This window comes from Rhineura floridana, chromosome 4 (assembly GCF_030035675.1).
Source record: "Rhineura floridana isolate rRhiFlo1 chromosome 4, rRhiFlo1.hap2, whole genome shotgun sequence".
In the NCBI taxonomy this organism is placed as follows: domain Eukaryota; kingdom Metazoa; phylum Chordata; class Lepidosauria; order Squamata; family Rhineuridae; genus Rhineura; species Rhineura floridana.
Genome location: NC_084483.1, coordinates 70,377,368 through 70,400,407, shown reverse-complemented (window position 1 = coordinate 70,400,407; position 23,040 = coordinate 70,377,368). Strand labels below are relative to the sequence as shown.

General features: G+C 41.3%; 1 protein-coding gene across 2 annotated transcripts; it reads left to right on the top strand.

Annotated features, from left to right (window-relative positions):
* Positions 1-153: 153 nt before the first annotated feature.
* Positions 154-21,743, top strand: RRAGD (Ras related GTP binding D). 2 transcript variants are annotated; one of them, XM_061623325.1, is made up of 7 exons: positions 154-694; positions 8,747-9,042; positions 10,009-10,208; positions 12,370-12,484; positions 14,122-14,264; positions 17,101-17,249; positions 20,975-21,743. In XM_061623325.1, the coding sequence occupies exons 1-7, from the start codon at positions 505-507 to the stop codon at positions 21,115-21,117; spliced, it is 1,236 nt and encodes a 411-aa protein (XP_061479309.1). In that variant the 5' UTR covers positions 154-504; the 3' UTR covers positions 21,118-21,743. The 2 variants fall into 2 exon arrangements, with proteins under 2 accessions (XP_061479309.1, XP_061479310.1); XM_061623326.1 differs by lacking the exon at positions 154-694 and adding an exon at positions 899-1,027.
* The last annotated feature ends 1,297 nt before the right edge of the window (positions 21,744-23,040 follow it).

Here is a 23,040-nt window from a genome sequence, read left to right as displayed (position 1 = left end):
TCTACCACCTCAGCCTTTTGGGCACTATACAGAGCGCTTTCCACTTCCACCACTTGTTAACCGTTATCAGACCAGACACACAAGGCGGGAGGAGGCGGGGATATCCTTAATTATTTGAACCCCGGTAGCTTTTCTTTTGGAAATAAACCGCCGACCACTCCCCGTAAGAGGCATGTGAATCCTGCAAAAAAAAAAAAGGCGTGTGTGTTCATGGGTAGGGCTCCTCCCTCCCTTCAGTGGCGGGGTTCTCGTTTCTCAGCGCCTACTATTATGTTACTCCGTGTGTGTGTGTGTGTGTGTGTCAGGTGACTTGGGTCACGCAGTTTCTCCTCTGGGAGGGACTGTACGGCCTCTACTGACTTTCCTTTGACAACTGCGGCGAGGAGGAGGACGGAATATAGGCAAGGGAGCAGTTTCGGTCAAAGTCCCAGAGAGGAAGCCCCAGGGGTGGTAGTGGCGGTGGGGCTGCGTGTCAGGGGAGAGTGAAGCCAGGGCGGGATCAGGATGAGCCAGGTGCCGGGGAAGCTGAAGGAGCAGGAAGAGGACGAAGGAGAGGAGGAGGAGGAAGATGATGAAGAGGACGACGACGACAACGACGAGGAAGAAGAAGATGAGATTGTTGGGCTTGCAGATTACGGGGACGGGACTGGATCCTTCTCGGATGGCGACCCGGAGAACGGCGGGGACGGGGCTTGTAAGTAGCTGCTGCCGCTGCACCGGAGGGAGGGGAAGGGACAACCTCGTGACTACGCTGCCAGGCCTATTGTTTTGGGGCGGAGTGAGCGGGAGAGGAATCTGGATTGAACGCAGACTACAGTTAGGGCAGTCGAAGGGCGACAAACGGGCGGGATGGGGGGGTGCAGACCTGGAGAGGGGTGGTGGGGAGCGATGTCGCGACGCTCTCGTTTTGGAATCGTCGGAAGAATGCTTGGTTTCTTGTTCGGACTCTTGGGGAAAGCGGTAGAGGAACTGCCAACTTTGATCTTTCCCTGCACCCCATCTCTTTTTCTCCGCAGGTAGCAGCAAGGTGAGGCGTATTATCCTACACACACACTCGGGCTGGCCCGAGACATTTTGCTGCCTGAGGCCGAGGCCAAGGTGGTTCCCCAATTCTCAGTAGACTGATAGATGAATCTTGCTTTACGGCAGGCTACTGAACTCTGTTTCCCATCACATTTGAGGACAACAAACTTGGCTAGGGGACACTTTGGCCTGTTTGTAGGCACACAGCGCCTCGTTTCTCCCAATGCCTGGACTCCGCCCTCATTCCCCCCAACATTTGCTGCTCACTCCTGTCTAAAGGTGGGGCTGACCCACACCTACACTTGGGTAGGGTGTGTATTTTCTTTGTTCTCTGACAAGCCAGAATCAAAGCGTCCACTTCGTTCATTCTGCTGCTCCCTCAGAAATGCTATCTGAAGTCCACGCGGCCCCCCTCCTTTTCTCCCTGCAGCTATGCGGAGGATATACAGTCATATCTTTCTTTTGCCCCTAATTGGGGCAACAGTGAAACAAGAGAAAAATCCTCCTCCTGTGCATTCTTTCACTCAGTGGTCTTCCTTAAGGCATGCTGGCCATACTAGGGGCTCATCCAGATGACTGTAAAATGTGTGACATGATCGCTTTGTGTTTTCATTATTTTTTGGTCATCCATATGATGCCGCGCGCTTTTGCGCATTTTCACATGGTTAAATCCACTCCTGCAATACCGCAAATCATGCGATTTGCTTTTTTAAACCTGGAATCATCCGCTCTACCTTCAGGTGCTCGGATGCAATACCGTGGACTTTACAGCTGTGGCCGTTTGATGGGCGGTTCTTGGGCGGTTCCCCATATCCCTTCCCTCATTCTCAGCCAATCACGTATTTCCACAGTTGCACATGCGAATGTCTGGGGAAAGCCCCGGGAAAAAGGAACCTATCAGAGCAATGGTGTGGCATTGGGGGCCCCCCCTGCAACTTCTACTGCGCAGATGCAAAAAAAGCGCATTTGTGCAGAAGCAGCAACAGCAGTTAATTTTTAGCCAGCCTGCAAACTGGGCAGCCACTCAGGGTGAGATCTGCAATTGTGGTTGTGTGTAAACTTTTTCAAGGGAGAAAATATTTATCTTTGCCTAACCTTCACGTCCCACCCCTCACCCCCCCCACACATCAAATGCCCTTCTTGAATGTATTGGTCTTTGCTTCCAGGCATCCAGAGTTGAGGGAGAAGAGAAATAGAGGTTTTCCTCTTGGATTACAGACACTCACACACCCTTAGTCAATTTCGCTTTCCTGCCTGCAAGACTACTCTCTTTGAGTCTTGTCAATTTCAACCACAGCCTGCAGGTTCTCAGCAGCCCAGCTGAGCTGAAAAGCATACAGTGGCTTTTGCGAAATATCGCAAATACAAGCAAAAAACCCATAGGAATTATTGGCATATAAGTGGTTTGCTAGAGAGTCTCAGCCACCCGCAACTATAGAGACTGGTGGTCTACCTTCCTACACATGACACATCGTTACTTGCTGTTCTGGAGAAATAAGTGGAATTGCAATCATGTGTATCTCCAGAAACGTTAAAGGTAGAAAAGCATACAGTCGGTTTTGCGAAATATCGCAAATACAAACAAACAAAAATACAGGAATTATAGGCATATAAGTGGTTTACATGTTTCTTTTATCAGAGGGATCACTGCAAAGCCTGTGCTGGTCGCTTCAGCACAGATTAACACAGCAGCTCGCGGGGCTGTTTGCCCTCATTCCCTGCCTGAGCCAAGAGCGGCCACCCATGGGGGGGGGCTGTTTGCTTCCCTCAGGGGCAGCATTCCTGCTGCCAAACCACATAACAGTCCGGGGCTGAACCCTGCAGTGAATGAGCCCAAGGGTTGTGGGGGGGATTCGCCCGGCTATTACAAGCGCTGATCCCTTGCCCTGCCCACAATCCCCCTGGATGGTCAGGGGCACCTGGAGACATCCCCCCTCCGGCCGGCGCTGCTCCAGAGTGATGAGAGACAAGGAACTCCATTACAGCCACTACTACCAAACCATCAGGGAATTCAAACTTTCGCGCTCGTACGTTCAAGCGCATGCGCCTTGTTGTGTTTTGTTGCAAAGGGGGAGAGGAGCATATGTCATATTTTTGCGGACCAAATGGCTGATAGGGGGGAGAGTTATGGGAGGAGTTGGGAAAAAGCGAGAAGAAATACGGGTCCTCCCGCTGCGTGTGTGGGCGCAAAAAAAGTGGGTTTTTTTATTGGGAAAGAGTGAACAAACAGGCAAAGTGAGGACTGTCAGATGATGAACCGGATATGGAAAACGTGGATTATCCCGCTCCGTTTGGATGAGCCCTAGGAACTGCTGCCCAAGTTAGTGCTGAGCAATGCTGGGTTGAGGTAGATTTGTATACAAGATTGCAAAGGGTCTGGTAGAACATCATGGCAGGGCCAGCTTCGTCCATGTGGTAGAATGAGGTGACTGGTATAAGCAGTGCGGAGTGGCAAGGTGCTGGAGGACAGAGCTCTGTGCACTATGAAGCCTGGGCTGTACCCCATAAGGTAGCCTGCTGGCCTTGGATGTGATGCAGGATGCTGTCCCATACCAGTATTGGAGTGAAGCAAGATTCAGTTGCCACAGTCCAGTCAGCATCTGTACTTGTCCTTCACCTCAAGTAGCAAAATGTCTTGGGCTGGCTCTGCTTATTGAAGCCTTTCATTCTCTTAGGTATACAAGCATTTTCTAAACGCTGCGAACACTGATGGGGAGAAGGTTATTGGGGTTCAAAGGACTTTGGGGATTGGAAAGGCTGGGCTTTGAGGTGGGTACAGAGTTGAATGAAGGAGGTATATTAGGAGGTGGGACTGTGAGTAAGCACAACCTAGGTGGCATCTGTGGGGTGGCAAGGGCTGACACTTGGCATAGAGGCAGAGGAGAGACTTTAGAGGTGGGATGAGGTTTGGGAGTGGATGGAGAGTTTAGGAATGCGATTCAAGGTGGGAGACTGAGGTCATGGGGTAGCTTTTATTGTGGGAGCAGAGTGGTGCTAAAAACAAAATGGGTTCAAGAGAAGCAAGTGTTCCTAGAGTTTGGCTATGCAATCTTAGCACACACTAGACTGAAAGAGATGTGTAACGACATTAGTCACTGAGGTGGAGACGTGCTGGAGATTACAGTGATCTAAGTGGAGATTTTATTGTATTTTTTGATGGGGACCTGACAGGAAACCTGTTGGGAGACAATAACATTTCTTGGGTTTTTTATAGTTACGATTTTACATAGTACTTCAGAGGGTTCAAAGCACTTTACATTCAATTTCTTGGTGAACCTTGTAACAGCCTTGTAAGGTAGGCCAGTATTGCTGATGCAGCACTGGTTAAGTGGCTAAGACTTGCCTAAAGCCACCCACTGATTTTTTGTGTGGCCAAGAAGAGATTTGGAGTTTCTTGGCTCACAGCACAGACCCTAACATTAGACACTAATGCTATGCTGGCTTTATGTGTGGCTAGTTCTTGCTGCAAACATAAAGGGGTGGCTGAAACTGTGTGCACAGTGTTTAATGTGTTTAATGTGAGGCTTTTCGATACCTGGGCATGGGTCCCACCTGGAAAATCATAAGTAGTCTTAGAAAACTTCAACATATGCAGCCTTCCCCTTGCTCCTGAATACCCACATCCAGCTTACATTTCAGTTCAGGGTGAAAGGGGTTTCGGGTCCAAAGGTATAACCTGCAGTGTGACATGACCCTTAGCATCATTTTAAAAAGGAAATTAAGTCCTTGCTGTCCTGAGTATGAAATGTGAATAATAAGGAAGGAGAATAAATAACTTTTTAGGTAGATTACATTTCTAGGTAGCCCATTGACCAAGTCCAAGGAGCTGTTTGCAAAAATCAGTGAAGTAGGAAAATATGATTGAATTATTGAAATCAAATTACTTGAGCAATCTAGTACATGTAATGTAAAAACACAGAACCCAGCACCGAAAAATACATAAAAATAGACCAGTATGAATATATGTACATATAAAACCCAGCCTGTTTATAAGCTCTTTATACAGAGTTTTGTGGACCTAGACTTTGTATCCAACTTCTTTAGCAAATAACAACTGAGGATTTGGAGAGGGGAACAAGTAGACTTTTAATACTGTAAGTTAAACCTCTCTTTTTGTGGAGAAAAACAGGAAAAGAAGAACAGGGAGAAAATTGTAGGGGAAAGGGAGGAAGTGTTCATGTGACAGACACTGGAGTATGGTTAGTAGAATAGAGATCTGCTAATGTTGGGAGAGTATAGAAATAAGTGGCCATTTATTTAATTATATGATTACTTCAGAAGTAATTTTTGTTACCAATCGGGGAAGAAATGGATCTAGATGAGCAGTGGGATAAAACATTAATGAGAAACTAAAGGGAAAAAAAAAGTTTGTTCATTGAGAGGGGAGATAGGTTAGAGATGGGAGATTGGGTTCAGCCTGTGTTTTAAGAGAAAAGGGAGATGGAAGAGCCTAATCTGTTGAAGTCTCAAACAATATCTGGAGAGAAATCTTCAATAAAATAACTCCTATTTGTGTTTGTGGTGCAGATATTTCGTGTCTCTCACAAACTGCATATGTTTTATTGATTGGGCCTTGGAGCTCTAAGGAAATAAAGAAGGCTGATTTCAGGTCCATAAAAGGAAACAGCTGCAGAGAGCTCAGTGTTCAGAGCTCCTTTGCAGCTGTGAATGTCAGTCCCCATATTACCAGGCTCTGCTATAGCTTCTGTCTGTCTATATTTTTAATGAAATTGTGTGCATTGATATGATAGTATAGAAACTGTATTTTTATGTGTGTTTTAAAGGAAAAAACCCTTCCCCCTCCACCCCCATGGGCCAGCCATGGTTACCTACATTTTTGCCTTAAAAAGGAGAAATGCTCTTCTAGCACCTACCGTTTTCTGCAGAACACAAACTGTTTTCCTTTTGGGTTATATTCTCTTCTATCTTAAAGAGTGGGAGGAGGTAGAAAATAACTGGGAGTTTTAGGATTTCTTGAGTGAAACATTAAATAAACATTTCAAAATATATTTTCTGACATTAATTCATAGAAAGCATTGTTAGTATTTGGTACAAGAGTCTATACTTTATGAAGTCTGCATCATTGAGATAAACACACACTACACATGCAATGGATTTATAAGCAAAACAGCTTTTCAGATTACACTTTGAGGAGTGCTTCCTCTTGATTTAGAGTGTCCTCCTTTCTTTGAAGAAAAGGGAATGTGACAAATATTATAGAATGCAGAAGCTTCCAGAATGAATAAACTTCTCCATCAGATGCCTTCTCCCATGATTCACTTAGCGTATGTGCCATCTCATGTTCCACAGCTCCTTTTCAGAACTGATTTGAGTATACAGGAATAGCACATGGTACTGTTCTTTCTGGGTTATACTCCTACAAACTGCAAGTGGTTGAAAGGGTTGAATATTTGAATGCTGCACCATGTAAAGCAGGGATAGAGAACCTGCGGCTCTCCTGGTGTTGTTGAATTCCAACTCCCATCAGCCCCATCCAGCATGACTAGCAGTCAGGGATGATGGGAGTTGTAGTCCAGCAGGATTTAAAGGGCCACTGGTTCCCCATTGCTGCTATAAAGGAATCTGTACGTGAACCAAGCTTCTCCTTAACATGCTGACTTACTGGGCATGTGGGAGATGGGAGAGAGCATGAAAACACATTGCTTGTTCCCATTCTTCAGTTTAAACTTTAGCTTGGGGATTAGAGACATTTAAATGTGAACTGACCCATTGGGAAATGCTTCCAAGGCCACATGTCTAAGATCAGGGCACGATTCCCGTCTCTCTAAGCCAGGGATGGGGAACCTATATCAAGCCCATGCAACTGTCTCCAGCCCATATCCCCTTCCCAGCCATGCCACCTTTCCCCAGCGCATACCCCAAGTTACCAGTCCTGCTTTTCAGCCTCCTTTAGTGTTTTTACCTATGTCCTTGGATTCTGATGATGCTTTTTGCTTGCCAGGATGGAGGAAAGAGGGTATGTGTGCATGTGTGTAGTGCGTGTGTGTAGAAACTAGTTGCCCTGCCCACCACTGGCATGTAGCCCCCAGAAGATTGCCCAAAAGGGAATGTGGCCCTCAGGCTGAAAAAGGTCCCCACTTCTGCTTTAAGCATCCTTAAGTGGCAGACAAGCAGGCGTGGAACTGTCTCTAGTTATACAAAAACTTACATCGTCTATGCCCTTGTGGCTTGTAATGCCTATGTACATGCTAATTAGCAAGGTCTGTATACTTAAAAACAAGAAGGGTTTTCCAATGCAGTAAAAAATAAAAAGTTGAGACAGGGTGAAACAGTGTGCATTAAAATTGCAACTATGTTTCATCTACAAGACTATATTCTTATCAGAGTACTCCTTTATAGTTCTGACAACAACAAAAATATTTTTGCCTTGTAGCATTTTTCTGCCTGTAACATATGACCTAATATTGTATACAGGATAATTTGCCATCTAATTATTTTATTTTAACTGATTCAGTTGCAGTTAATATAGATGAACTATAATCTTTAGCATCTTTATTTTATCTTTAATAAAATAAATTTGACAATATGCAGTTTTATTTAGGTGTAACTGCATATTGTCAAATGTATTTTATTAAAGATACAAAATATTACAGTTATTACCAGGCCTTTATATATTTAACATCATTTTTAAACTAGTGAAAAAGCACAGCTACAACAATTGAAAGGGATACACCCCTATTTTTTTTTTTTAAAAAAAAGACTTGCATTATTTAAAAATTTTCAACCATAACACCCATCTTAAAGTGCAGTCCAACTTACCTTTCTGCCAGACTGGGGTGAGTTGGATGCTGTGGAGCACTGGCCATGCTGGGTGGCTCCTAGCTGTGCTGGCCTCTGCCAACAGCAGCCCTCCACTGTGGTGGAGATGTGGCTCTGCCAGGAGTCTGCTGGCTCTGGTTAAAATAGGGCCAGTGAAAACAGGACGTTCTTGAGGCAAAGCAGAGCAATGGGGGGGTATTTAGGCAAGATCCTTCTCACTTTCAGACCCCTCCTCCGGGTCCCAATTCCCCTGCAAATTTTAACATTTCCATTCAGGCCTACAGAGAGTGCCTACAGGAGGCCTGTTTGCCAGAGCCAGTACTTCCGGTTCATGCGTGCGGCTCCCAGCGGAGCTTTCTGCCAGCTTTCTGGCAGTTGGATCGCTCTGCCAATTTATTTGGGATAACTGTGTTGCTCTATTTTGCTTACTAGTTTAGGTATTTGGTATTATGTATTTCCTCCAGTATTTAACATTTACTATAGATGCCACATCGAACAATGGCCTTTTTTCTTTGAGCACTGTCCCGTTCAATATCTAAAATAATATATTATTTATTTAGAAGATTTTTGTGGGGGATTTATGATTAAGCATACAAAATTGACCCTTCATCAAAATCCTCAATACAGCTGTCTTCTTGAGATAGTGAAGGAAATGTGAAAACCTCCAATTTTGCAAACAAAAAGCTGTCACTTGCTGGGATGGAATTGTCTTTGAACCAGCAAGTGGTGCTAGCAAAATATTTGGTAGGGGAGGGGGGGAGAATACAGAGATCAAATAACCACGAAATCAATCAACTAAAGCTTGATCAGTTTGGCAATGGAAAGGGAGAGATCCTAAGACAATAGGTATGTGGAACTAAAATAAATTGAAATTGTGTTAGAATTCGGATGCAAGATAAACACTAATGGTTTTTCAGCAAATCATGTTTTTCTTTTTATTTAGTTCTAGATTTCAGTGATCCCTTTAGTAGTGAAGTCAAACCAAGAATCTTGCTAATGGGACTGAGAAGAAGTGGAAAATCTTCCATTCAAAAAGTTGTGTTTCATAAAATGTCACCGAATGAAACTCTTTTCTTGGAGAGCACCAACAAGATTTGCAGAGAGGATGTTTCCAACAGTTCCTTTGTAAACTTTCAAATATGGGACTTTCCTGGGCAAATTGACTTCTTTGATCCTACCTTTGACTATGAGATGATTTTCCGAGGCACTGGAGCACTGATATTTGTTATTGATTCTCAGGTAAGGAAAGGATTGAGATTATGATACTAGGCTAATTTTACTTTCCTATTCAGCCCCAAACATATACTTGCACATACAAACATCACCTGACATTAGATAAGTAGAGCTGATGATAAAAAGAAAAGCTACATACAATATGATTTACATTCTCCTTAGTACAGGCAGGACCCAGAGAATGACAAGCAGAATTTTCATTCTGCAACAGTTTACCCATGTCCTTCTTCTCACTATAGCCCCTTGCGTGCACACCCACTCTCCCATCCACAGCTGTTCCTGTAGGTTATGGGACTCTGTGGATTAGTATGAGATGTGGTATGGGAGACTACACCTGGGGGATTTGGCAAAAATCAGATCCTCCCCTCCCCAAAACATGAGTTGAAAAGCCTTCTGCTCACACAAGGGGCCCTGGATCTTCTGTTCTCATCTGTTTGCTTGTTTCAATGTCAATATTGTGTGCTAGCTTCTCTTGTTCTGTCCATCATCACAACATTATGGTTTGTGTGCTATCTGGACGTATATGGTAATTACAGAATTAAAATATTTATAAGAGTAAAAGCTTTCTGAAATGAAGTGTGAGATTTATGATTAAGCATACAAAATCAACACAGAATGCAAATAGGTTGATCTTTCCATCCTTAGTTAAAGCTACCATGAGCATAACAAAAAATGCCATGTTTCTTAATAAACACTACATAGAACAAAATAGTAAGCAAGTGACTTGTATTTGTTACAACAGCTGCTTTATTAAGGGGAAATGGAAGAGACAAGCAGGAAAGACAAGGTTCAGTATGTAGGAGTGTTGGAGAGACTTAGTGTTTGAAAACATGCTGTTTTGGCATTGTAATCTTGGTTTATGAAGAAGTTAAAAAGCTTCTTGTGATAACTTAAGAAGTAAAAATTAAACACTTCAATTCCTAATTAAATTTACAAAGGCAAAACGTTTATCCAATTTGTTTTTGTTTGTAGGATGACTATATGGAAGCATTGGCTAGATTGCATCTCACTGTGACGAGAGCATATAAAGTGAATCCAGACATAAACTTTGAAATATTTATTCATAAAGTAGATGGCTTGTCTGATGATCACAAGATTGAAACACAGAGAGATATTCACCAGAGGGCAAATGATGACCTTGCAGATGCCGGGCTGGAAAAAATCCACTTGAGGTGAGGAGAGCAAAGCAATTCATGAAGCCTGCTGGAGGGGAAATTAATGGAAAATACTATACACCTTGCAGCATTAGAGTGAATAAGCATGTGCCCCACTTTTATGTAAAGTCTTAGGAAAAGGGCTGATATAGAAGTGTGCTGAGAGATGCAGTGGTCAAGTCGTTAGAAATTTTGACCTTCTGTATTTGGACTTCAGCGTTATGTCCCAAATGGTTGCTGGCTGGTGCCTCCAGCTTTAAAGGGGATCCATAATTGACATGGGGAACCGAGAGATATTTGGTTATATGTACTAGTCATATCATCTTGTGAACCAGAGGCCCTGAAAGCTGTTGTAACGTATTCACACCAGATCTCTTGGTATGTATGGCTTAGAGCGAGGATAGGGAAACTCAGCCCTGGGGGCCAAAGGCAACCCTCCAGGTCTCTCTTTCTGGCCACTGGGACTCTTCCCCAGACCACATCCCTCACTGGCCCTGCTTTACACTCCTGACTGGACTGTGTCCATAAATTCTGATAATGCCTCTTGCTTGTCTAGATGGAGAATAGAGTGGGGTATGTGAGTGTGTGTAGAAACTACTGTACAAATGTAACACTTGTACATCAATGTGGATCAATGAATCTACCCACTTTTACCACTGGTCCATCCACCCCCGGAAGGTTGCCCAAAAGGGAGTGCTGAAAAGGGGGCTGAAAAAGGTTCTCCACCCCTGAGTTAAGAGAGAACCTTTTTGAGAATATAATTTTGCTGTTTACTTCAGTAATATGCCAGATGGCAAAATAGCTAAACAGCAGACAGTGTGGCACTTCAGTTGACCTTCCATGATAATCAATTGTATTTCTTGCAAGAACATATCTTCAGAAGAGTCTGCAAACTGGGATGGGCTCCTGCCGGAAGGAAGGGTGGGATATAAATTAAGTAATAAATAAATAAATAAAAATGAATAAGAGTCCTGTTACTGCTTACCCCTAATGCTAAAAGTAACGTCTCTGGAAATAATGAAATCAGGTTACAAATTGCAAAGAGAAATTTAAAAAATACTTGTTGCAATTAATTCTGTGTCTATTGCTCTTACTGACAATGTCCTCAAAACAGCATATAAAACAAAGCACAGTCAAAATACTATTTTATACTGTTTTGTTGTAGAATGTTTCCAGATGGGGGCCTTGCGCCTCAAATGGGTCATTTATAGTGTGGATATTTGGCACATTAGCTTCTACACGCTACCTTTGTTTTTCAGTCATGGAAATTCACGGCTATTACGCAGCTTGCCTTCCACACCGGTGCGCGAAGCGTCCTGCCCCTCAATCATCCTCCCCTGCCTGCCACTGCCTTTACTGTTCTGGGCACAGGCGCAGGTATTTTTGTACCTGTGCACAAGCATCTTAAAAAAAATTCCAGGAATTGCACAGGAACAAATGTTACCATAGTTTACAATGGGCAAAATGGAGGTCTGTGCTTTTGGGGGAGGGGGAATATCCATTTCTATTTGTTTTTTTAATTTGTAATATAGAGGAATTGTGCAAGAGTCATACTTACCTGACTAAGCCTTTCAAAAATGATAGGTCTTACACAAGACCTCTGTATCTTTTTTTGAAAAGCACAATATATGTACTTCAATTATTCTCTGAGGTAATCTTCCACGTGTGTTGTGTGGCGGTCTGGAGAGAACAGCTCCTCCTAACTAGATTATTGAAATTCAAATGTGCCTTCAGCATACAGCAAATGGTGGAAATATTGTAGGCACACTCATATTGTTTGGGCCACAAGAAACAAAAATGCTAGGTTGAGGAGCACATGGAAGTACAGCTGTGATGATAAAGACCACATACTGAAACATCACCATGTATGTGACAAATCACCCACCAAAAAATGCTTATGAGTTTTCACACTAGCGGTAAAAGCACATGTGTACCAGATTATTTTTACTTACAGAATTTTCCTCAGTAAAGGGAGATCCAGCTTAAACATAAAAAATAAATATAGATATGAGCTGGCATTTTGATGACAGCATTGTGTGGATGCTGCAAAAGAACTTGTATGCATGAGCAGCACTAATTTCACCGCCTCCTGTCTTGAAGCATCTATCATGTCTCATTTCTTTTAACAAATTTCCCATAGTTGTACAATTTATACATTGATGATTGCTTCCTTTTTCAGCTTTTATTTAACAAGCATATACGATCACTCTATATTTGAAGCATTTAGCAAAGTGGTACAGAAATTGATCCCCCAGCTTCCAACACTGGAGAACTTGCTTAACATCTTTATCTCGGTAAATAGTTTTTGCATATGTATGTACTATTTATTCTGTGTATATCTGATTGCTTTTAATTTTACTTTTCTGTTGTGGGATACTTTATATACTAGAATAAAAGCCAGTAAAAAGAACTGTTCAGTCTTGTGAATGTCTTAGCAAACACTGGCATGTTTGTAAGTATCCAGTGGTGGATTTGTGCTAGTGAAAAGTGTTTCAGCTTGCTCAAGGCAAGGCACCCATTTTTGCCATTCTTCCCTCACCTGTTGCCATATCCCATACTGTTCCAGAACATCCCCCAAACCTTGGGAGCAGCATTTAAGGAAAATGGGGAAGCTGCATTGAGTAGGGTGAATGAGTGAAAAATGGATGCCCTGACTGCAGAAGTGGTTTCTAATTGTGCAAAGCTACCAATCCATGGCTTAAATACTTGGACTTCAGTGCAACAAAAGTCAGCAGAATTTAAAGTGGATTAAGCACACCTCTGTGCTGGATTGTGACTTTGTGTTTAGGATTGCAGCCAAATACTGCAAAAAAAATTTATTTTCTAAGTTGTAAGCCCTGTGATGCTCAGTGGTTTGTTACTGCTTTGTAAATATGGCTGGAGCGCACTGTGTAGTAAGCTAAGCAAGTGTATTGACTACATGAAATGCCATCCTGAGTGTCTTGTTTTTAATTTTTCATATTTTTTTAGTAATCTTTACTATGTACTGTAGTAGATCAATCACTAAAATGTAACTTTGAGGAGCAGGAGCACTAGCTGATAACTAAAATATGGCAGTACTCAATGGGCACAATTCAGCAAATTTCATTTTTCTCCATCCGGTTTCAGTCATCAAATACAAATGATGACTCAAAGAGAAAGGGCAGCAACATCATAAGTAGAGAACTTCCACAGCAAAAACTGATTGAAAGAATTAAGCAAGCATTGGTTTTAGCTTTGGGAAAGGGCATGTTTTGACAACTGTCATAAATGCAGCTCTTACATTGGCAACAAATGTTGCAACAAAAGCGGTTGGTTTGCTTGATGCAGATATGTATGGGCCTTTCATTCAAAAAGTGATAAATTTGAAAGGAAGCCAAGAAGTGACACCAAAAATGTAATGCATCCTCTTGTGAACTATGGAATTGCCATGTATGTCCATGTGTTTCTTGGTAGAAGAGACTGCATCAATTGTCTGGAAGAGGATTTATGGTAATATCAGACAATGCCAATTTGTTGAAACAGCATGACTGACACCAACTGGACTATTTGGTCATTAGCAGGAGATGTACAGTGTCAGCCTTGCAGAATATCGTAACTGTAGGGATTGTGATTGTGTCCCCTCCTCAGGATATAGCTTTTTTTATATACATACAAATGAAATGAGATGTTCAGAAATAAAAAATAAACGTTAGTTGCAACTAAATCTCATTGAAACTAATGGGATTGTTAGGCATGACAAAATCTCATTCCATTGCTTTCCATGGAAAATAGATATGACTGAGTTCTGCTGGGTTGTGCCCAAGAATTATACTCGTGAAACTATTTTTAGTACATCATATTGCAGCAGCTTGTACTTACTTACTTTCCTCATGCATGCTGACAGTATCATGTTTACTGTAAAGACTACATTTGCTTTAATGACATCTGTACTTTCCCTGTTTCCTTGCAGAATTCTGGAATTGAGAAAGCCTTTCTCTTCGATGTAGTCAGTAAAATTTACATTGCAACAGACAGTACTCCAGTGGACATGCAGACTTATGAGCTCAGCTGTGATATGATTGATGTTGTAATTGACATTTCCTGCATCTATGGGTAAGTAAAGTGTTCTTACGCCATCCTTCGTGCTTGTCTGTTTTAGGTATAAAGCTTAAAGTCCCATGATAATTAAAATGCAAATGGAATGATACTGCTTTGCAAAGATTGGAGGTGTTTTTTTTCATATACTTCACGTGTTTCTGGCTTGCTGACTTCATTCCAGGAAAGAAATACACATGAATCATACAATCACACTGTGTGTGCAAGATCATCAGAGTTATGAATGTGTAGATCAGAGTGATCTTGAAGCTTGGAAGTGAACTAATCAAGTAGAATAGGTTGGGGGGAAGGAAAAGACAGAATACAGTAGGGCCCTGCTTTGCAGCGCTCCACTTTTCAGCGTTCCACCGATACGGCGGTTGTCAATTGCAGAAAGGCCCCGCTCCTATGGTGCTTGTTCCACTTTTACGGTGGTTTTTGGGCGCCGGGCACCATTTTAGACAATGTTAGTCAATGCATTTTGCTTTACAGCGGCGGTCCAGAACGGAACCTGGCGTATGAGCAGGGCCCTACTGTATTTAATAAAGGGGTGGCTCACTTAAGTCTTGTTTTATCTACTTTTTTTTCAGCTAGAATCCTCAGATCCTCCAACAGGAGCTAGTCACAATTAGCTGCTATACCCTTTAGTCATTAAACCAGGGGTGACTTGCGTATACAAGATACTACAGATTGGAAATCCTAATACCAGTTATCGTAGCTATTCTCCTCCCCACCTTAACACAACTTTTTTATTATACGTCTAACTCCAAATGTGAGTTTTCCTGAAAACTGAATTCTCTCATGCTTTTTATTATACATAATAACCTACCTCATTTTCTGCTCTCTTTTTAAGCAAGCATACTGTGTGATTGCATATTGACATTGAATAGAAAGGTTAAAACTTGTTTTGTTTGAAGACAGAAGAGCTAAAAGATAGAGCTTTAGCTCTCTCTGTTCATCTTCTGCCTTGCTATTATGTTCTATTTCAGAATGATGTTTTGAAGCAAATTGTCAGAAGATTGAAATCAACTGGCAGTGCATTCTTTTAAGTTAAGACCCAAACAGGGATACGTGAAATTTGTTAAAAGTGTGGCAAAGGCTAAACGCTGCAGGTTATTTTTATCCTTATTTTTATTTTATGTTCTGTATGCATTGCCGATTAGCTCATTGCCCCTGAATCACAAGTGGGGAAGAAGTAAGTGGAGCAAAGCTTATTGTTGTTGGTGCTGTTCACATCTTCTTAAAAGCAAGAAGTTGTATGCCAAATGTACCTTATAGTCCCACTAAATATAACCCTTACTGCAGTTGTGGCCAGCCATTTTGGCCAATAATAATAATAATAATAATAATAATATTTAATTTGTTTGTCGCCTATCTGGCAATTAGCCACTCTAGGCGACGTACATTAAAATGAGATAAAATACAATAATACAACAGTATCAGATACAACAATACAACGATATCAAATGCAGTCATATTAATAATAGTAGATAAAGATACTGGACAGTCATCAATACATATAAAAGCACTTATATTAGCAGCATATGATAGATGGTAAAATCATAAAGATTTACCCTTCCCAAGGACCTCAAAGGCCTGGTGGAAAAGCCACGTCTTCAGGGCCTTGCGGAATACCTCTAGGGAAGGAGCATGTCGAAGGTCACATGGGAGGGAGTTCCAGAGAGTGGGGGCCACCACAGAAAAGGCTCTCTCCCTAGTACCCACCAACCTAGCTGTTTTGGTTGGCGGGATTGCGAGAAGGCCTTGAGTGGCTGATCTAGTTGGGCGGCATAATTGGTGGTGGTGGAGGCGCTCTTTCAGGTAAGCTGGGCCGAAACCGTATATTACATGAATCCATAGTTACAGAGTGCCACCCTATATAGTACATGTGCCTCTAGTACAGTGATTCTCAAATGGTGTGCCCAGGCACACTGGTGCGCCCCAAGAGGTGGCTTGGTGTGCCTCAAATATTATGAAAGTATATTTTAAAAATGAGAAGAAACACATTTGTATAGGGTAAGTAATAGTTTTCTAGTTTAAGTTATTTTTATTCATAGTTTAAAGTATATTAATATATTTTTAATTTTGTACACAAAGTGTGCCAGAAAATTTTTATATGTTTTGCAGTGCGCCGCAAACCAAACAAGTTTGAGAACCACTGCTCTAGTCTGCTGACCAGACAGAAGGCAGTTGTGTACCATGGGATAGGCAGTCAGGAACCCTTGTAGTCCAATCCAGAGATGGCAGAAGCTCATGCTGCCTGCACTACATTGGCCAAGTGGGAACCCCTAAATGGGGCTGCAGACAGTCTCCAAATTTGTTTCTGGTCCATGGAATCTAGAGGGTATGATTCTGCCCTCTTGCTGCAAAATCTTTGACATGTGCCACAAAGCAAGTGTTGATTGCAGCTGAAATGGGTAGGGTATGAAAAGAGAAATTGCAAAACAACTTAATCTGCCTATACGTTTTGGAGTACATAGGACAGTGGACCGAATGAGTGGACTTTTCTGTTATTGCAAGCCACATTTCCATCTGAAAAGTGTTGAAGGCATTTCAGATGGAAATTTATTTTGCATTTCTTTCTGGCTGACACTGAGTTAATGTAGCCAGAAGTAGTAATAAGAGTGGTACACTTCAGGACTTGTCTAAATGTTTTATCCTTTGTTCAAAGATATAAAGTCCTAATTAGCTTGGCTGTAGAGCTGTAGATTATTTGTAGTTATACTACACATTTGCTGCCTCTAACATATTTTGCTTTAAACAGTGTTGAAAACAGCAATAAAACTTTCTTTATTGGAGGAGGTTGCTGTGATTTTGTTTATCCATCTCCTCTTTCCCATATCTTGCTATTCAGGCTCAAAGAAGATGGTGCAGGAACACCTTATGACAAAGAATCAACAGCAATAATAAAACTGAACAACACAACTGTCCTTTATTTAAAGGAAGTGACAAAGTTCCTTGCGCTAGTTTGCTTTGTCAGAGAAGAAAGCTTTGAGAGAAAAGGTATCAAACTTTATTTTGATACAGTGTTTTGAATTATACAGCATTTTAGTGATATATAGCATATTAAAATCCTTCACAATTTTGTTCCCAATTCATAATTAAGTATTTGTCTTGGTTATTCAGTATGTACAAGCTAAAACAAACTATTGTAAAGAATGTAGAGTGTATGGAGGTGTCATAGCTAATCAGTGGGCTTGGTGCAGCCTGGTAAAAATTGCTGAAGCCATTTATATCTGGCCATTTCAGAGTTCAGAGTGGCATAGCATTCTTCTTTCTGTCAAGTTGCTTGTGTACGACTGGTTTGGGAGACAAGAAAACTGCAATTTGTTAATACCCTCAGAAATTGAATTATCTTTGGCACAGAAATATCCACTTACCTAGCTTTCTGTCTGGGACAAAGAAGGGTGAAGAGAGACATACAAGAAGAAAGGAGTGGGTATAGAAGCGGGTACAGAGATTCTTTGCTGATAGACAAGATCTGATTCTCAGTACCCTTTCTTCATATACCCGACTTCAAGGCAAAAATTGAGCGTTACCCCTCTCTTGATGCTTCAAGCCGACTGCCTGTTTCGTTCTTGGTCAGGGCGCCTACTATGATCATCTGATTAGAGCAAGTTCATAGTTTTCTCTTTAAAGCCCCCCCCTTTGTTTTGCTGTTTTAAATTGGCTCAGTCAGGTATGTGGAGTTGGCTTCCTGACTGACCCAAGGATCAATACCAAAGGCTTCTGAGGAAGCTTAGCAGTCATGGAATAAGAGGAGAGGTCCTCTTGTGGATAAGGAATTGGTTAAGAAGCAGAAAGCAGAGAGTAGGAATAAATGGACAGTTCTCCCAATGGAGGGCTGTAGAAAGTGGAGTCCCTCAAGGATCGGTAATGGGACCTGTACTTTTCAACTTGTTCATTAATGACCTAGAATTAGGAGTGAGCAGTGAAGTGGCCAAGTTTGCTGACGACACTAAATTGTTCAGGGTTGTTAAAACAAAAAGGGATTGCGAAGAGCTCCAAAAAGACCTCTCCAAACTGAGTGAATGGGCGGAAAAATGGCAAATGCAATTCAATATAAACAAGTGTAAAATTATGCATATTGGAGCAAAAAATCTGAATTTCACATATACGCTCATGGGGTCTGAACTGGCGGTGACCGACCAGGAGAGAGACCTCGGGGTTGTAGTGGACAGCACGATGAAAATGTCGACCCAGTGTGCGGCAGCTGTGAAAAAGGCAAATTCCATGCTAGCGATGATTAGGAAAGGTATTGAAAATAAAACAGCCGATATCATCATGCCGTTGTATAAATCTATGGTGCGGCCGCATTTGGAATACTGTGTACAGTTCTGGTCACCTCATCTCAAAAAGGATATTATAGAGTTGGAAAAGGTTCAGAAGAGGGCAACCAGAATGATCAAGGGGATGGAGCGACTCGCTTACGAGGAAAGGTTACAGCATTTGGGGCTTTTTAGTTTAGAGAAAAGGCGGGTCAGAGGAGACATGATAGAAGTGTATAAAATTATGCATGGCATTGAGAAAGTGGATAGAGAAAAGTTCTTCTCCCTCTCTCATAATACTAGAACACGTGGACATTCAAAGAAGCTGAATGTTGGAAGATTCAGGACAGACAAAAGGAAGTACTTCTTTACTCAGCGCATAGTTAAACTATGGAATTTGCTCTCACAAGATGCAGTAATGGCCACCAGCTTGGATGGCTTTAAAAGAAGATTAGACAAATTCATGGAGGACAGGGCTATCAGTGGCTACTAGCCATGATGGCTGTGCTCTGCCACCCTTGTCAGAGACAGCATGCTTCTGAAAACCAGTTGCCGGAAGCCTCAGGAGGGGAGAGTGTTCTTGCACTTGGGTCCTGCTTGCGGGCTTTCCCCAGGCACCTGGTTGGCCACTGTGAGAACAGGATGCTGGACTAGATGGGCCACTGGCCTGATCCAGCAGACTCTTCTTATGTTCTTAATACTGTGCACAGCCAGAGTCTGAGGATGGTGAAGAAGTTATTTCATGATTAACACAGGAACAACCAGATAGCACTATGCAGATTAATTTTCTGTTCTAAACTAGAATAGCCCACCCCAGCTCAAGTCAGATCAACTACAGAAGGTTGTCATGTATGTTAGAGATGTACTGAGTGCACAGTGGACTCACCACTGAAATGTCTTTACCCTAAGAATCTCCACCAGGTACAAAAACATCTGTAAGTTAGAGATGGTCTTCTTATTTTGCTTTTTTACCTTCATACCGCTGATGTGATATAAACAACACAGGCATGTGTCAGCAGAGCGGCTATTTCAAGAGCTAGTTAACACTTGTGTGCATATTGGAGAGGTTATTTTGGAGCATATTTATGTAGTGTTGTATGGATTTGTCCTTTGTATTCTATAATAATAACCATGAGCTCCTAGTCAGGTGAATATAATGTAAAGCTGGCATCCAAAGAACAACGAAGCTGCTTCAGTGTGCTGCTTCATGTCACGTGGCAAACTACTTCTGAAATGGCAGGGAGTTTCAAAAGCAGAGTATGCATATTTTTTCACAAGACTCTGCTTTTGTTTTTATGTCAAACTTCACTTGGTAACATGCCTCTCACCTATGGATTGTTTGTCCCCACCTGCCCTTGGAGATTATTTTTGTGGGTGAAGCAACCCTCACTCCATTAAGGACAGCGTGCATGCTTGGGAGCCTAGGTCCAAGGAGTTTTACCTGCATAAGCAATTAATATACTGGCCTGGCTGTGTAAATATGTGGCATGTAAGACTGCAAAAGAAAAATTAACACACACCTTCAAAATCAACAATTGTTTAGCTACTGGACATTGAACTTTGTAGAATCTGTGATGTTATGTTATCCCTTTACAGTGCATAATTAAATGCTTTATGTCCAATTTTCTAAGTATTGAATGCTGCTGGCTCTTTGGCTCACTATTCATCAATCCAATTCTCCTGAAAACAGTTCACAAGTCAAGAGAGAAAACTTAACCAACTGCCTATTGTAAGGCAAAATGGGGAAAACACCAGATTTAAATGTTTTCTTCTAAATTGAACTAGGGGTTTGGGTGACCCTCTAATAATGAGCCTTTATTATTTTATTACATTTGTATTCCATTCTTCAACCCAAAGCTTCCTAGTTCAGATTTATCCCATGGCTGAAGTGTCACATGTAGATTTGGCAAAAGTAGTAATTTTCAAGAAAAAGAAGAGGATCACTGAATTCCACAAAGGGCAAACACAGAAGTATACATACAAGCCAGATATATACAGGCTGACTACTATTTGTCAACTTGCAAACCCTCTCTAACCAGTCTCTGGCCAGCTGTCATATCACAGTTTTATTTTTAAATAAGTACAGAAGTGGCTTCTTTAACTTTTCAGGTTGTGAACTAAACATTGCATTGTATTTGCATAACACACAAACGTTTAAGGCTTCCTATTTAGAACGGATCCTTTGAACACTGCTACACAATAACTAGATTAAATTAGTCTATTAAATTGGGTTGCATTCCTTCAGAATTCACTGATTATAGCAACAGGTCAGCTAAGAGGTGATTTAAGCCAACATAATGTAGAAATTATTATCTTTGTCATCATCATCATAATTTATTACCCACCTTTCACCCAAGTGTTCCAGGGTGGGTTACAACAGTTAAGCTAAAAATAGTTTAGTTAAGTGTGTTGTTGCCATGGTGGTTTGAGTGGGACAATACTTTTTGTTCTTTTCTTTAGGACTAATAGACTACAACTTCCACTGTTTCCGTAAGGCCATACATGAAGTATTTGAAGTGCGAATGAAAGCAAGGAAGAATCAAAACCAAATGCAAAAGACCAAGAAGGCCACCCCTAATGGCACACCTAGAATGCCACTGTAGTTGAACTGCATGCACCACTGTTAACTTGTAAAACTTATTTTTTTTTTGTAATGGTGTCATCAAGTTCCATCACCAGAAGATGAAAGGGACTGCTGTACTGTCGTTACGGATTTTACCACACTAGCCTCCCTACAAAACACTGTATATCCAGTTGTTCATATTAAGAAATATCTATTACAAAACTGTTTTGCACTTTTGTCATGTTTCATGATGGAAATGAACTTTTGATAAACCAATTTGTGTTTTATTTAAAATGCCACTTTTTGTGTGTGATCTTGGGTAGGATATGTACCATAGTTTCTCCACACGCTGCAAACTAATGAGTAAACAATCAAGAAAACATGGTGAGATAACTTTTTACAAATTTGTGGGGATTTAATATTCATGCTAGATATAAATATATAAAACATATTCCAGCTTGTAAGTGAAGTTTTATTTTGAAATACAATAGCAATAAAATATTTCCTAGGAGTCCTTTATTGGTACATAAAGTTTTGTAAAAACAGGCTTTGAGCTAAATACTTCCCAAATGTCTCCATAAATCCCAGAAGCTCATTTTGTTCTTTATACAATGATTACCTCTACATAAAAGTAACTTTCTATAAAGAGACCTATTTTGTAACAATTGCGTGTTGTATTTGGTTTGGTTTTTTTAATACGACACAGCAGCATTGTGCAAAAGAAGAAATGCTATGTAGATTTGGTGAAAACAAGTAAGGAGACTGTTCATCTTCCTCCTATCCCAGTTTTCCTGTTGGAGGACTCCACTGTGAGAGTGCCCAATCTTCCTGGAACTATCAACAGCAGAAGGACTGTGTATTTATTGCTGCCAGTTGTGTAAAATTATATGGGTCTGGGAGATTGTGGGAGGACATTGTGGTTTGAGTTGGCAACAGGGCTTTGCCCTCTAGCTCCATCTAAAGGAAGGACCCAGCAATTGCTGCTGATGAGAGAGTAAAACAAGCCTGTTCTGGTGAGGGAAGGAGGCAGATGGGCACGGACCAGTGAAGCATGTTAAAGTAAAGAAGTGGTCAGCATAGCTTTCAAGAAATGCCAAAACAGCATATGGTTTCTCAAAACATTCATGCAAACCATTTGGCTGGCACAAACATGTTAGTAACAGAAACAAATCATTCCTGGGGGGAGGGAAGTTCTTGTGGTTCTGCTTCCATAACATGTCATTTCAAAGATTGCTAAAGTGGCTGCCAGGTTTCATTTGAATAAAAGGATTTTTAAGGATGTTTATAACAATTACAGTATGAGACAGTATAACACATTCACTCAACTCCCTCTTTCCTGCCGTAACATAACTTGTTACGGCATAACTTGTTATTGGTTATTAAAACCAAATTTAATAAAAGTTTGCAGTTTGAGAGGCATTACATAAAACTCCATAAAATTGGGCGATTAGGTTCATATTGTTTAAGCACAGCTTGTTGCTTCCATTTGGGCAGAGCTGCTAAAAACAATTTGGCAATGTCTTCATGGGAGGTGAGGTTCAAGATTTGGTTTCTTGGAAACCACACAATCCCTCCTTTTAGAATGACGGTTCTGTACATCTGGAAGTCCTTTTGAGCATGAATGCCACTATATTGTACATGTGGAAAAGACAGCTGGTGCTAGGCATCTATAGAACAACTTCACAAATGATAGAATAGTATTTGTAAATTAGGAAGATCTACACTGATCCATATGAGCATACAATTTTAAAATAGCTCTCATTTACAATTGATATAGGAAGATACTGTTTTAACATTTGGAATTCAGCATTTATGTAGAATCATAAATGAGCAACCCGATCCACTGTCTAGCACTAAAGCACCCCTAATGGATACCTATCATAATACTAAAATGTACTTTGACTTTAGAGACCATTTCAAAGGGAAACATTAAATAATGTTAAATAATCCCATTAGACCTTTT

Excerpts from the sequence above, each read along its gene's own strand:
- RRAGD (XM_061623325.1), top strand. The coding sequence starts at position 505 with ATGAGCCAGGTGCCGGGGAAGCTGAAGGAGCAGGAAGAGGACGAAGGA. Across the intron at positions 695-8,746 it reads GAACGGCGGGGACGGGGCTT|TTCTAGATTTCAGTGATCCC; the intron begins GTAAGTAGCTGC and ends CTTTTTATTTAG. Across the intron at positions 14,265-17,100 it reads GACATTTCCTGCATCTATGG|GCTCAAAGAAGATGGTGCAG; the intron begins GTAAGTAAAGTG and ends CTTGCTATTCAG.